The 13,224-nt window shown below is 45.8% G+C and overlaps 1 protein-coding gene across 5 annotated transcripts in view; it reads right to left on the bottom strand.

The window, feature by feature from the left end:
- ASAP1 (ArfGAP with SH3 domain, ankyrin repeat and PH domain 1) overlaps window positions 1-13,224 on the bottom strand; it is a 353,145-nt gene that overhangs the window by 149,911 nt on the left and 190,010 nt on the right. For all 5 annotated transcript variants that reach the window (XM_082601310.1, XM_082601307.1, XM_082601309.1 and 2 more), the window contains one exon: window positions 2-74. In XM_082601310.1, coding sequence (XP_082457436.1) covers window positions 2-74 — 73 coding nt within the window. The remainder of the gene's footprint in view (window position 1; window positions 75-13,224) is intronic.

Genomic DNA, 13,224 nt, shown 5'->3' with positions numbered 1-13,224 from the left:
CCTTGACCGGAATTATATATTGCTTTTACAGACTTCTTAACTTTCTGTAAGGCTGTTCTATCTTGGTCTAGAGCCTAGAAGAGAAAAATGGGGGGGGGGGGGAAGATGTTGGAAAACTTGGTAAGTTAAAAAAAAAAAGGAACTAAATTAAAAGAAAAACTCATTCATAACTGCATTTGTTGTGCTGAGCACTGCAGCCACAGCAAACTGGTATATTTATCAACAACGAACCCCTTCAGAGACACGAAGTGCCCAGGATTTGAGTAGTTATATTTTGGGGATAAATCTGGTCATTCCACAAGCTCAACATTGGGTGAAATGGATAAGCTGGTAGTCAGTCGGTAACCGTGCTAAGCTATGCACAGGAAAGAAAATATAAGATACCTAAGATCTGATTCTTTCACTCGGAGAGTTTGCAACCTGGAAAGGGAGAAAGGCCAACATATGACATGGATGACACCTTCCCAGGGAACAAAACACATCTTATCACCTAATGGTAATTTCAGCCAGAAAGAAAACATTTAAGGGAGTGTGATAAGCAACAGTGACCCCGAAGAGCTTCTCCAGCTTTTAAACTTGAGGATTCTTTTTAGTTAAAAAAAATTTTTTTCATGACATAATGCCGTGTGTGTTTAAAAAATTCTGTTTATTAAAAAAGCACAACGTGAGAAATGCTACCATGATGCAAGTAATGCTTGTACATGATTTCTTAGGTGATGAATCAACACATCCCCAGTAATCTACGAGGCAGGGGTGAGGGGGTTGTTTCTGGGGGACTGTCACTCCTGATCCTTGACCCAGGTGCTGGATACACAACTGGGTTTCGTTTGTGAAAATTCATCAAATGACACACTTAGGATATGTACTCTTTTCTGTGTGTGTATTACACTTCAAAAACAAGTCAATGTACACATACTCATGGCATGCTGACCTAACTTCTTAGAATAAATTCAAGCCCCTCTCTGCTTTCCCAAGGTCCATGGTCCATTCACAGTCTGGGAACCCCTGGAAGGTGAGTCAAGATTTGGAGGGCAGGAGCAATAGGAGCAATAAAAATAAACTTGTATAATAAAGTTTAAAAACATTCAATGTGCACTCACATCCTTTACATCATTTAAACCTCAAGACTTCAGATGAGCGAATGGAAGCCCACGGAGGGTAAGTACTTGCTCTCTGCAGGGTACGGGGGGAGCTGCAGGGGGCAAGGTGATGGCAGCAGGCATCTGTTATTCCCCTTCTGCACAACGGGCTTTCCTGCCACCCTAAACATGGGCTTCACTGGGCGGTGCCCCTTTCCTTTGGCTCCTGTTCTCTGAGCACCCATGACTCGCCAGGTGAGCAGGGCCCATGCTGGGCTCAGTCCTGCCTAGGATTTCTGAGCTTGGGAACCGGGATCATAACATGCAGCCCCTTTCTGATGATGCGAACCTGGGGGCCACCAGGGGTTCTGTTTCTAGCTGTGTGGAAGAGTCTGGCCAGACAGGATGATGTTAACAGAGACGAAGCACCAGAAACAAGAGGTGGAGGGGGTCCTGGTGGCAACTGAGTCCTTGCTCCCAGCTGTCCCCACGTCTATATCACTGCCAACCTTCCTGTAGACTGAGTACATGAGACAATAAATTCCTTTTGTCAGAAGCTAGTTGAAGTTGGGATTCTATCACTTGCAACCGCAAGTCCTAAGTAACACAAGAACTAAAGTTTACTGAGCACTTACTACACCAGGCATAAGCTCGTAGAGAAGATGTACCAAATAGATATCTTATCTCTTTGAGTTACATCTTTACAAAAATCCTGTGAAGTAGCATCTATATTTTTCAGATAAGGAAATGTGATAGGCCTTCAATAAATATCTGTAGGAAAGGAGGGAGGGAGGGAGGGAAATATTTACTAACTTGCTCAAAGTCACAAAGCCAGAAAGTGCTAAAATCCCATTTTACATTAATGTCTCCCGAATCCCAAATCTAATGGGACGCTGGGATAAAGACCAGCGTTTTGCAGGCTGCGGGTTAACACTATTTCTACCTTGCTCATCACTCACTTTCCACCTCCACAACTTTTTTCACAGCCACGTCCCATCTGCACTTCTTTTTAATTAACATTTTTCTTTAAATTCATCACATCGGGCTTCCCTGGTGGCGCAGTGGTTGAGAGTCCGCCTACCGATGCAGGGGACGCGGGTTCGTGCCCCGGTCCGGGAAGATCCCACGTGCCGCCGAGCAGCTGGGCCCGTGAGCCATGGCCGCTGAGCCTGCGCGTCCAGAGCCTGTGCTCCGCAACGGGAGAGGCCACGGCAGTGAGAGGCCCGCGTACCGCAAAAAAAAAAAAAAAAAAAAAAAACAAACCCAAAAACAAAAAACAAAATTCATCCACATCTTTTTTAAAAATTTAAATACACTCTAAAGAGCTGGCTCACTCAACATTCACAGAAGATACCCTAAAAATGACTATGTGCCTCTAACTCCATAAAATGCTCCTCTGTTCACTACCTCAAATCACCTCATCTAATGCCAGCGACTGCATATCACATTTAAGGAAACAATGTTTTATGACACAGCTCCAGAGGAAGAGACAAAGTTTGAGTAATTTCAAAGATCTGAGGTTCGTACGTCAGAGGAAAGAAGGAAGATCACTAACATTTTAATAAATGCTTAGTCATCAAGGTGCCGAGATTTACTTAGATTATTTCACCTAGTTCTTACAAAAACCCTATGAAATAAGTACTATTACCGGATTCATTTTATAGATGAGGAAACAGAGGCTTAGAAAGTGTAACTTGCCCCGGTGGCAGAGTAGGAATTTGAACCCAGTTCTTCACAGTAAAACTCCACCTCCAAATCACTACCCAGTTCTGCATTCCAATGGTATCTGTGAAGAACTGAAACTAAAAGCAGTCTCATCTTAAGAGGGCAATATCCACGAGTTTTCAGAGGCAAATCTGTGTTCAGAAACTGCAAGACATTTAGGTTGCTAGGAGACTGGGAGGGAAAGACAGTAATGCAAATAAGTGCAAATAAGCACTCATTTTAAGAGATGGGATCCAAAGGGTTTATCCTTTGCTGAACCGCTTTTGTGGTAAGGATATTTTAAAAAATAATTCTAGTAACAGCCACCATTTATTTTTTATATACATATTTCTGCCATCTTTTTTTCTGATGAAAACCCCTGGGCTTTAGAGAAGCGAAACAACCTGCCAGGTGTCAGTCACATATCAGGTAAGAGAAGAACCAGCTTATGCTTTTTCAAACAAGCCACCTAAAAATCCATTGCAGAAGGCATGCTCATGTTTCTCCTAGATCTTATGATTTTTTAATAATTTTCGAGAAAGGAGAAAAGATCTCCTTCTGGAAGAAAATAACCTATCAGCTCAGCTTTGGGGAGTGATGACCACTGAAGGATGATTCTACTGGCAGAGAAACTAATGAGTGGGCTTTAATGTCCATGCACGTTTAGAGTTAATGACTCCAAATGAGCAAAGGGCTGGAAAAGATTTCAGTCGTAACATTTTATGAGACCAGTTATCTGCTTCCTTTTTGCAGGAGGGAAAGTCTCAGAAATTTATGTTGAATTTTTACCCACCTGTCTATAGAACTAATAGGATGTAAGGTTCAGGCACTTACTTCTAAAGGTTATTAATGACATCCGCATTAGACAGCTACAGCCACCATTGTGTCCGTGTGACACTTCTCTTTTTACACTCTACTCTTTGGCCACGGGCAAAAAGCAGCTGAGTAAAATGCAGTTTTAAGAACTCTGTGTTTAAGAGAGCCAGGGAACACTGTCCTTCAATCAAACAACGCTCCCTCCAGAAAGAACAGGTCTAAATATGCTACAGAGCGCCATTCTCTCGACAGCCAGACAAAAGATGCAGTGACATCTTTTGAAATGTCCTATATGTAAAACTACATAAAGCTAAGAGAAAAGTGGCAGATGAATGGGCTACAAAATTATCCTACCTCTCAACCCATTAAAAGTTGTTAAAATATGTGCCTGCGTTTCTAAGTATGCATCTGAAGGTGAACAACTCAAAAGCGTATGCGTTTGTGAGAGGAGACAGGGAGGGGAAGGCGGATGAATGAACCAAGACAGGAACCCAGGAGAATATGCTGGTCTCTAACAGTCAAGTAACACCTCCCCCATCTAGAACTTTGTAATACAGCAGCTTCCCCTTCTCTGCATTACTAAAGAGCAGGGGCGTTAACCTAGAAAAGCACTTCCCATCTTTATATGGAGACATATTACTTTTATTTCATGCACAGTCCTAACAAGCTTGGGCGTCTGAATACACAGAGAAGATACAGGGTCCTGCAAATTAGAGAGAGATTGCTGGAGAAACCACACCAACAGAAGCTGGCCACCAGAGGATTCAGAAAGATCATACAAACTGGACATAAGAATGAAAAAAATTCCTTAAGAATCAGAGGCCATTCAGGGTAGGACATGGAACCTTTCGTACCACTCCAGGCCGAGCAGCATCCCTGGGTCACAGCGGAGTGCAAACAACACGTGTTCTCAGAGATGCACAGGCATCCAGCCACGTCTGTTTCAAGCACAGGGCATCTGCACTAGCTGATCCCTCTGCCTGGAACTCTCGTCCCTAACCTCTCCAGATGATGGGCTCTTTCTTCTTACCCAGGCCTCAGAATAAAAGCCCCTTCCTCCGAAAGGCCTTTTATGGTCAACCTAAAGCAGCACACCCTCCTGCTTCCCCGTCACTCTCTCATATACCTCACACTAGATATTCCAGAGCACTACACAGCCCGAAATGATCCTGTTCGTGATCTGTTTACCATCATGGTATTTATCTCCCTCCACTGTAAGAATGAAAGCTCTATGGAGACAGGGGCCCTGCAGAACCTGTTCATGGCTGAATTCCCATTCTCGGTGCTTGGCAGATGGCACATGTTCAAAAAATGTTTATGAAATGAAGTAACAAACGATGAAGAAATTAATTCCTCAGTATTCTCAGCTCCGCAAATAGGAAAGGATGCAATGCAAGACTTGCCTTACAAATGGCTGAATAAAGTTCTGAATTCAGAAAACATGGCCCCCTGTAATTCCTCCCCTGATTGCTTTGAACAGCCAAAGTTTAAATGTATGTGTTAAAATAAATGTGTGTGTGGGCTTCCCTGGTGGCGCAGTGGTTGAGAGTCCGCCTGCCGATGCAGGGGACATGGGTTCGTGCCCCGGTCCGGGAGGATCCCGCATGCCGCGGAGCGGCTGGGCCCGTGAGCCATGGCCGCTGATCCTGCGCGTCCGGAGCCTGTGCTCCGCAACGGGAGAGGCCGCAATAGTGAGGGGCCCGCATACCGCAAAAAAATAAATAAATAAAATAATAAATAAAAAATAAATATGTGTGTGACACATGTATGAGGGATATGACCACACAGTACCACGAGTAATGGTTTAACACGACAGACAGAACTTACACATTTTAAGTTAGTTTTGTACCTTAGAAGAGTTATTCTGGCAACTTCCTTAAAAACCATTTTATTAGAATATAGTACACCTACGTTAAATGAGCAGTGGCAATATGGCTGTTAATGTTAAGATTTTCGATTTCAGAATTACTTTCGAAGGCTAGGCACCTTCTTTGCAATATACTCAAATGGGAAAAATGTGTCTTATTTTAGGTAGATTTGATTTTTGAAAATAAGCGCGAGTCTTTGGCGCTAAATCTTATGAGTATACCTACAGAGAAAGGAAACAGTGGATAACAATAAAATGATAGCACATAATTTCTTACAGACATGGCCGGGTAGACACCTCCCACCTTCCAGGGATGCTGAGCATTAAGTAGATTATGTACCTGGATGTGGCTGGCACAAAGCCTTGCACAGAGCAGGTGCTCAAAAACTGCCAGCATCATTACCCTCGCCTCTGAAGGCGCTTCCAAGAGAGAGATTCCTGAAACATTCGGAGCAGTGACAGCAAAACATCTCTGAAGCAAGTGCTCCTACTAGCAAAGTGATTTCTTCAATGAAAAGAATTTTTACTCACTTGGGGGAAAAAAGGGAGTGTTTCCATTTTTATTATTTTAATAGTCATATACAGAGAGGTAATTTCAAAAATGCACTTCAATAGAAGCATTTGTCCCATAATCACCACAAAGCGAATGCTCTTCTTCTGTGTAATTCCTGTAATAGGGCAATCAAGGGAAGACTACGTTGGCCTAATTTTGGTTCAGAGCCTGACTGCTTCAGCCTTCAGCTTGTTGAGCAATCCCTCTACCTTTTGGAGAGGAGGGAGATGCCTAATTAACATTCTCATAAACTCGTTGAGGACGAAACAGTGATACAAGCTCTCATGCAGCCTCACAGCCAAATCAATACGTTATTTATCCATCACAAGACCCCATATACTAGAATCTATGTGTATAATTGTAATGGGAATCAGGTTATGAGCCCAGAGAGTAATCCTATGGGATAATGAAGGGCACTGTGAATAAAGGAGCCAGAAGGGAGAGTGACCTTGTTATTGCCTCAAAAAAGAGGAGGGTTCGGGCAATGCATGCAAGTGAGTTTCTGTTCTGAGGATCAAACTTGGGTTTTTATAACATTTGCTCACTTATTCATCCACTATCTGTGCCTGGCACATAGTGGACCCTACTCTGGGCCAGGCACTGGCCTAAGTGTGAAAATCCATACTCCATGTGCCTTGCTTCCCCAGCTGCGTGTCCCCCACTTCTACCTGCTACAGCAAAAAACAACAACAAAACCCTTCACTAGGATCCGTGGGAAGCTTGGTACTGCTTTTGGTAAGACTGATGAAGGAAGTTATTCAAAAAATATTAATCCTCGCTACCCTGGGGTTTTAGCCACACTTCCCAAATCATTCCACTCTTTACCTTGTATTTTAGGGGTTTAGTACCTGTGTCTCTTCCCTTACTCAGTCATCTAAAAGTTCTCCAAGGATGATACTTATGTTTGTTTCTTTCTTCACATAGAAGATGCAAAGTAAGAACTGAACGAACACACACACACACACACACACACACACACACACACACACACATGGAAGGAAGGATGAACAAGAATCCACTGTTCTTAGAATAAAACCCAGGTGCTCATTACTGCCAGCCAGGCCCCATGTGATCCAGCCCTCTGACTTCTGTTGCCACACTCCCCACTCCTCATATCTAAGCCACACCTGCAGTCTTTCTGCACCCACAAGCTGGCATCCACCTGAGAGCTTGTGCAACTGCTAACGTTTCTGCTGAAATCCTCTTCTCAGAACTCTTCCCCAGATCTAAAGGGGCCTGGCCTGCTTGTGTGTGCTCTCTCTCTCTCTCTCTCTTTTTTTCCCCCAGCATTCAGCTCAAATGCTGGAAGCACAGCCCCTATTCATCTGAGGAATGGAAGTATGGGGCACTGAGAAGCATCCTGTGTGTAAGCTACACAACAACAGCCGCAGCACAGAATACCTGCAAGCAGGCAGCAGGACATGGCAACAGCAGCTCGTATGAAAGGAAGAAGTAAAGATGTTATCGTTTGTTAGTTTCAAGATTAACAGTAGGATGAAGCTGCTATGCAAGGGGAAATGATCAACCTAAAATAAAATCTGATTTGCATAATGCAGCCCCAAAATGGAAAGTTGACAGGCCATCCACAGAAACAGGTTTTAAGCTTTTTATCTGTGCTATTTTAGACTATTAAAAGTGTCCTTAAGATTCCGATTCTTCCTATATTCTCTGATTTCAGTCAGAAACTTTCAATGTCCTCTACCCTACCTGTAGCTCCCTGTAGCTGAATGGCTGCATGAGGGGGAATGTGACCCACAGGCAGCAAAGATCTGCAGGTGCTGACTACTCAGGGTCTGGGCCCCACTTGGTAAGTCACTTCACAGTTCAGATCTGCAGCAAAGATTCAATGTACCACTTTCAGCAATACTTCCTGAATGAGTCTAAGGACCTGTTCTATGCAAGAAACCACCACCAACCTATCAACTTTCCAAGCCAAAGAAAAGATATTGCATAAAACTGTGACTCACAGAAGTCCCCCTCCCTGTGGAGGCATAAGTTACCCCTTAGATGTGCACACATCTTGAGAGCATGGACTATGCTAGGCCCAGAGTGGTGGCTCAATAAATGCGAGTCAATTGAATCTGCCTCTATGTTGAAAGCATCTAGAATTAAAGGTGTACAGAATAGCACTGGAACTCACAGAATGCTGTTTATTTCTCATGCATTATTTATTTTCAAAACGTAAGCGTTTCCTACAATCCCTCACTGCCATATTCAAGACTTTTTGCTAAACCATTCTGATTCTTGCACTGATGTCGGGACGAGCAGTGTGAACCGGGAAAGTGGAACGGGTCGGTCCCGTTTAAGACCCTTAAAGCCAAACCTGCCACCACAAAGCACAGCCACCTCACACATTTTGTAACCTACTTGAAGGGCTAAGCCCAGTCTTGCTTCTCTCTGTGAAGCTCCATCTCTGCACCTAACGGCTAGAGTCCTTGCTGGTCCCACACGGTCTGGCACTGCTACCACAGGGGGCCCCCCAGTCCCACGGGGTCACTGACATCCCAGCACTCAACCACCACTTATTACCCTTTGCCTCTGGTGTGCATCCCGGCCCTGGAAGCAGCAGGGCCTGGCTCTGGAGCCAGGCACCACGTCGAGAAGTGGACGCCTCTGTTAAGAGCTTGGGCTGAGGCCAGGGAGGCCTTGTATCACTTCCTACTGGCTCCGTGGGACCTGCTCAAGTGAGTCATCCTGTGACACCCATGCCGTCCTCACCCGATACCGGCGCAGACAGTGTTCCCTTCTCGCCTCCTTCCCCTCAAACTGTCCTTAGAGCCGTATACTGGCCCATTCTCACCTCCCTTCTCCCTCACATTGATGATGATGGGAGGAGGAGGAGGATAAAAATAACAGAAACGTGTTTTATACAGATTAGCTTATTTAATCCTCGCAGTAACCTATAAGGACATTTCTGTTACCCACATTTTACAGAGAAGGAGACTGAAGCTCAGGATCGCCCTGGATCCTGCAGCTAGTCAGAGACAGAGCCAAGATTCAAGCCCAGCTCTTCCTGACCCTCCTGACCCTCAACCAAGTATGCGTAAGCATCGTGCTCACCCACCTTCCAACCTGACACAGTGGGGTGCAGAGGATGGAGGCACCTTTAGAAGACAAAATCAGCCAAGGATTCGCTCATCAGGCCATGAGACAAACAACTTCAAAAACCTTTCCCGGGCCTCCCTGGTGGCGCAGTGGTTGAGAGTCCGCCTGCCGATGCAGGGGATACGGGTTTGTGCCCCGGTCTGGGAGGATCCCATATGCCGCGGAGCGGCTGGGCCCGTGAGCCATGGCCGCTGAGCCTGCGTGTCCGGAGCCTGTGCTCCGCAACGGGAGAGGCCACAACAGTGAGAGGCCCGCATACTGCAAAAAGAAAAAAAAAAAACAAAAAAAAACCTTTCCCGGGCCTCCCTGGTGGCGCAGTGGTTGAGAGTCCGCCTGCCGATGCAGGGGATACGGGTTTGTGCCCCGGTCTGGGAGGATCCCATATGCCGCGGAGCGGCTGGGCCCGTGAGCCATGGCCGCTGAGCCTGCGTGTCCGGAGCCTGTGCTCCGCAACGGGAGAGGCCACAACAGTGAGAGGCCCGCATACCGCAAAAAGGAAAAAAAAACAAAACAAACAAAAAAAAAACCTTTCCCTTCCCAATCTAGGGGTTCTCTGTGAAGAAGCCAAAGAGTAACTGAAATCAGCACTTTGCTTGAGAACCCAAGGTTGCTCTTTAAGGAGGGGGAGGGGACAAGAGCGAAGTGGGAGGAGGTCCTCCTGCAGCTCGCAGGGGCTGTGCCACCTGAACTGCCCACCAGCCGCTTCACGTGGGTCCATCTGCTGACCAACCACTGTGCTCGGCGTGGCAGCAGTGAGTCGAATCCACAGAGAGGGTCTCCACTCGGCTTCAGTTGCACCCGGGCAACTGCGGTGCAGTCTTCATGGACTTCAGAGCTAGACTGGAGGCTGGGTGCGATTTTCCCTAACACTATTGCCGGCATGTGCATCCCCACTCAGAAAACAGGTGTAAGATCAGTAACGAATCACAACAGCACATGGAGATGCACAGGCTTGTGAAAGCTTCTAGGTGCGCCTTAAAACATCGGTGACTGAAAAACACCACTGAGAGTGACTGGTAGGAAAATCCTCGAAAAGAATTGGTGGGCTTATCCTTGGGGTCAGCCAAGCAAATAGGAGCTCATTTTAAAAAGAGGGACAGCTTCTCCACTTGGTACTTCTAAGCCGGCTCTGGTCCACAGGGAGGTCACTTTCGTCCCTGCTGAGCAATGTGAGGGTCACAGAGAGGAACATCCCGAGATGGGGCGCATCCATCCACAGATATGTGCTCTTCCACAGGCCACGGTCCATACTAGAGGTGGGGACACTGGGCAAAGACTAGACAGTTCTCTTCTTCAAGGAGGGAAAGACAGGAGACAACAGGGTGCACACCAACATTTCTGAAAGGAGAGAGGCCTGGTGTTCAGAAGCACCAGGGAGGTCAGGCGGCCAAAGCACGTGGCCACGTGGAGGATAAAGTGACAGATCACGCAGGGATTAGAGGCCACGGAAAGGAGTCTGGGTTTTATTCTGAAGGCAAAGGTTAGTCCAAGAACGAGGCGATTACTCCTGAACTTCAGAAAAAGGACTCTGGCTGATGCGCTGGGAACGGAAGGTAAAGGAGTGAGACCAGAAGGCAAGAGCCAACTGGCTGGGTATTTCACAAACAGAACTTCTCTTAGGTCCTTCTGCTGTGGCTCAGTCCACTTCTTCCTCTAGGATCACACCCCATATTTAAGGCTTCCTCCAAAATCCTCCTCCCCGCTCCACACCCACTCAGTACCTGGGCGGATGGCAGCAAGACACTCAGCTGGACCCGAGAGGCCAGGAAACCCTGCCAACCCCACCTCTGCAGCAGTTCTTAAATCCATCCCCAGGGCTCCTGCCTGACTTCAGGACTGGATCATGCCCCAGGAAGAGGGAGGAGCCTTTCTAAACTATGAATCTGACCGCATCACTCTCGTGCGCTAAGACCTAGAGACTCAGAAAGCCCTCTCCGCCTCACCCGACACTGCTTCCGCAGACTCCCTTCTGCAGCATGCCGACCTGCGTCTCTCCCACCTTTCACTCTACATTCCTGGTAGTCCAGATACATGCTGCCCAAACGTACTAAGCGCCTGTCTGGCCTCTGTGACTCTGGAGATGCCAATTCCAATAGCTACAATCCTCTCCTTTCTCAAAAATACTTCTGCCTTTTGCCTTTTCTTCACCATCTTAACCATCTTACAAACGCACGCTCAGCCTTTACGACTGAGTCTGTCATCTCTGTTAAACCTTCCCCTTCCCTCTGAGAAAGAATCTCTCTTCATCCTTAGTGCTGTGAGAGCACTTATCATAATGACTTTTTCCCTTACATTTCTATCTCCAACAAAAGGCAGCTATTAATCCTTCAAGATACTACATATGTACTCACTTCCTTTCCCCGGCTGTACAGCCAGCTTCCCGGCCTTGCCCCAGGACTGCACGTGTGTGACCAGCTGTTCACAGTGCACAGGCAGGACCCCACGCAGGATCCGGGTCACCTGGCAGCTAACTCTGACTCCTACCCCTCAGACCTCTCAGGTTCCCAGCTTTCTGACCTGTAAATTTGGAAGACTGGACCAACGTGCAGCTTCTTCTAGCTCTAATTTTCCTGAAAACCAACTATTTTCAAGTACTAGGGACCATATCCTACTGCTTCAACTCTCTTAGCATATTAGATTTTGTTTTAAAGAAAAGACACCTTAATTTTTTAAAAGTAACATGATTGGTATCAACAGCCATTGATGCTGGCAAGGACCTTACGTTTAAGATCTCTATGCAACTAAAAGGATAAACCATGGCTTTGGTCTCAGATTCTAATTCCAGGTCATTTCTGTGTCCCTTTTTTGCATCCTCTGTCTTCCAAGAAATGTTTTGAAAAGTTCATCTTGAATGTTGCATTCAAAGACTCTATCAATCATGTAAAACAAGCATTACTAATGCCTTTTTTTTTTTTTTTCTTTTTTTTTTTTGCTGTATGCGGGCCTCTCACTGTTGTGGCCTCTCCCGTTGCGGAGCACAGGCTCCGGATGCGCAGGCCCAGCGGCCATGGCTCACGGGCCCAGCCGCTCCGCGGCATATGGGATCCTCCCAGACCGGGGCACGAACCCGTATCCCCTGCATCGGCAGGCGGACTCTCAACCACTGCGCCACCAGGGAGGCCCACTAATGCCTTTTTAAAGATGAAGAAAATGAGTCAGAGCAAGTATCCAGGGCCAAAAACCTAGGAAATGGCAAAACCAGGCTTTTCACCCTGGAAAGGCTAACTCCAAAGTCTGTGTTCTTTCTGCCACATTCGAATAAAAGCCATGCTTTATTCCACTTCTTATTATGCTTATTATGCTTAAGTATACTGCACACTAAGCTTTCTATAGGTGGCTCAACTGCCCAGCTCCTGAGGATATAAGTTCTAATGGAAGACAAGCCGTAAGCCACTGGTGACGTCCCCAGTTCAGTAGAGTTTAGAACCCCCGTGTACTCTCCAACACAGACCTGCCGACTGCAGATCTGGCCATTGTTAAGTAATGGTTTTTACAAAGAAAGACAGGCCTAATTTGACAGAGAACATCAAGAAACTCCAGCTCCACGCGTGCGTGAAGGTGATTACTAAAAGCAAAGGACCGTTTCTTGTGAAAAGAACAACAAAATGGATTCAAGCGGCGTTTCCCATACTGCAATCTGCAGAAAACTATTTCTAAGATGCTGGGAAGTATTCTGGGGAAAAAAGAGGCCATGACAAATTTGGAAAACACCATATGCTAACTATACCCTTCTTTTGGATACCCAAGGCACACTAGAATATCAAAGACTGGGATATTTTAAAGAAACATGTTTAACTTTATGACCCAGCAATTCTCCACTAAAATAACTGAAATAATTGATTAAAATCAGGATTTCTTCTTGGCACACCTATGGAACAATATTTGTTGGGACATCAATGTAGAAAACTCCATATTTTAAAAATGTCTAACAAAGTTAAGCCTCAAAAAATGCACTATGTATATCAGTTAAGAGGTCTAATGATGTTCTCATGTCAACAAGACATACTATCAGGAAAATGCCAAGACAAGAACCAAGATAAAACCAAAAAAAAAAAAAACAACAACAAGATAAAAGGACTAAGAGGGAAAAATAATCACAA

Source organism: Mesoplodon mirus, assembly GCF_964341445.2.
Source record: "Mesoplodon mirus genome assembly, chromosome: 16".
Taxonomy (NCBI): Eukaryota; Metazoa; Chordata; class Mammalia; order Artiodactyla; family Ziphiidae; genus Mesoplodon; species Mesoplodon mirus.
Note: the sequence above shows the minus strand (reverse complement) of the source record. Positions and strands in the feature narration are given on the sequence as shown.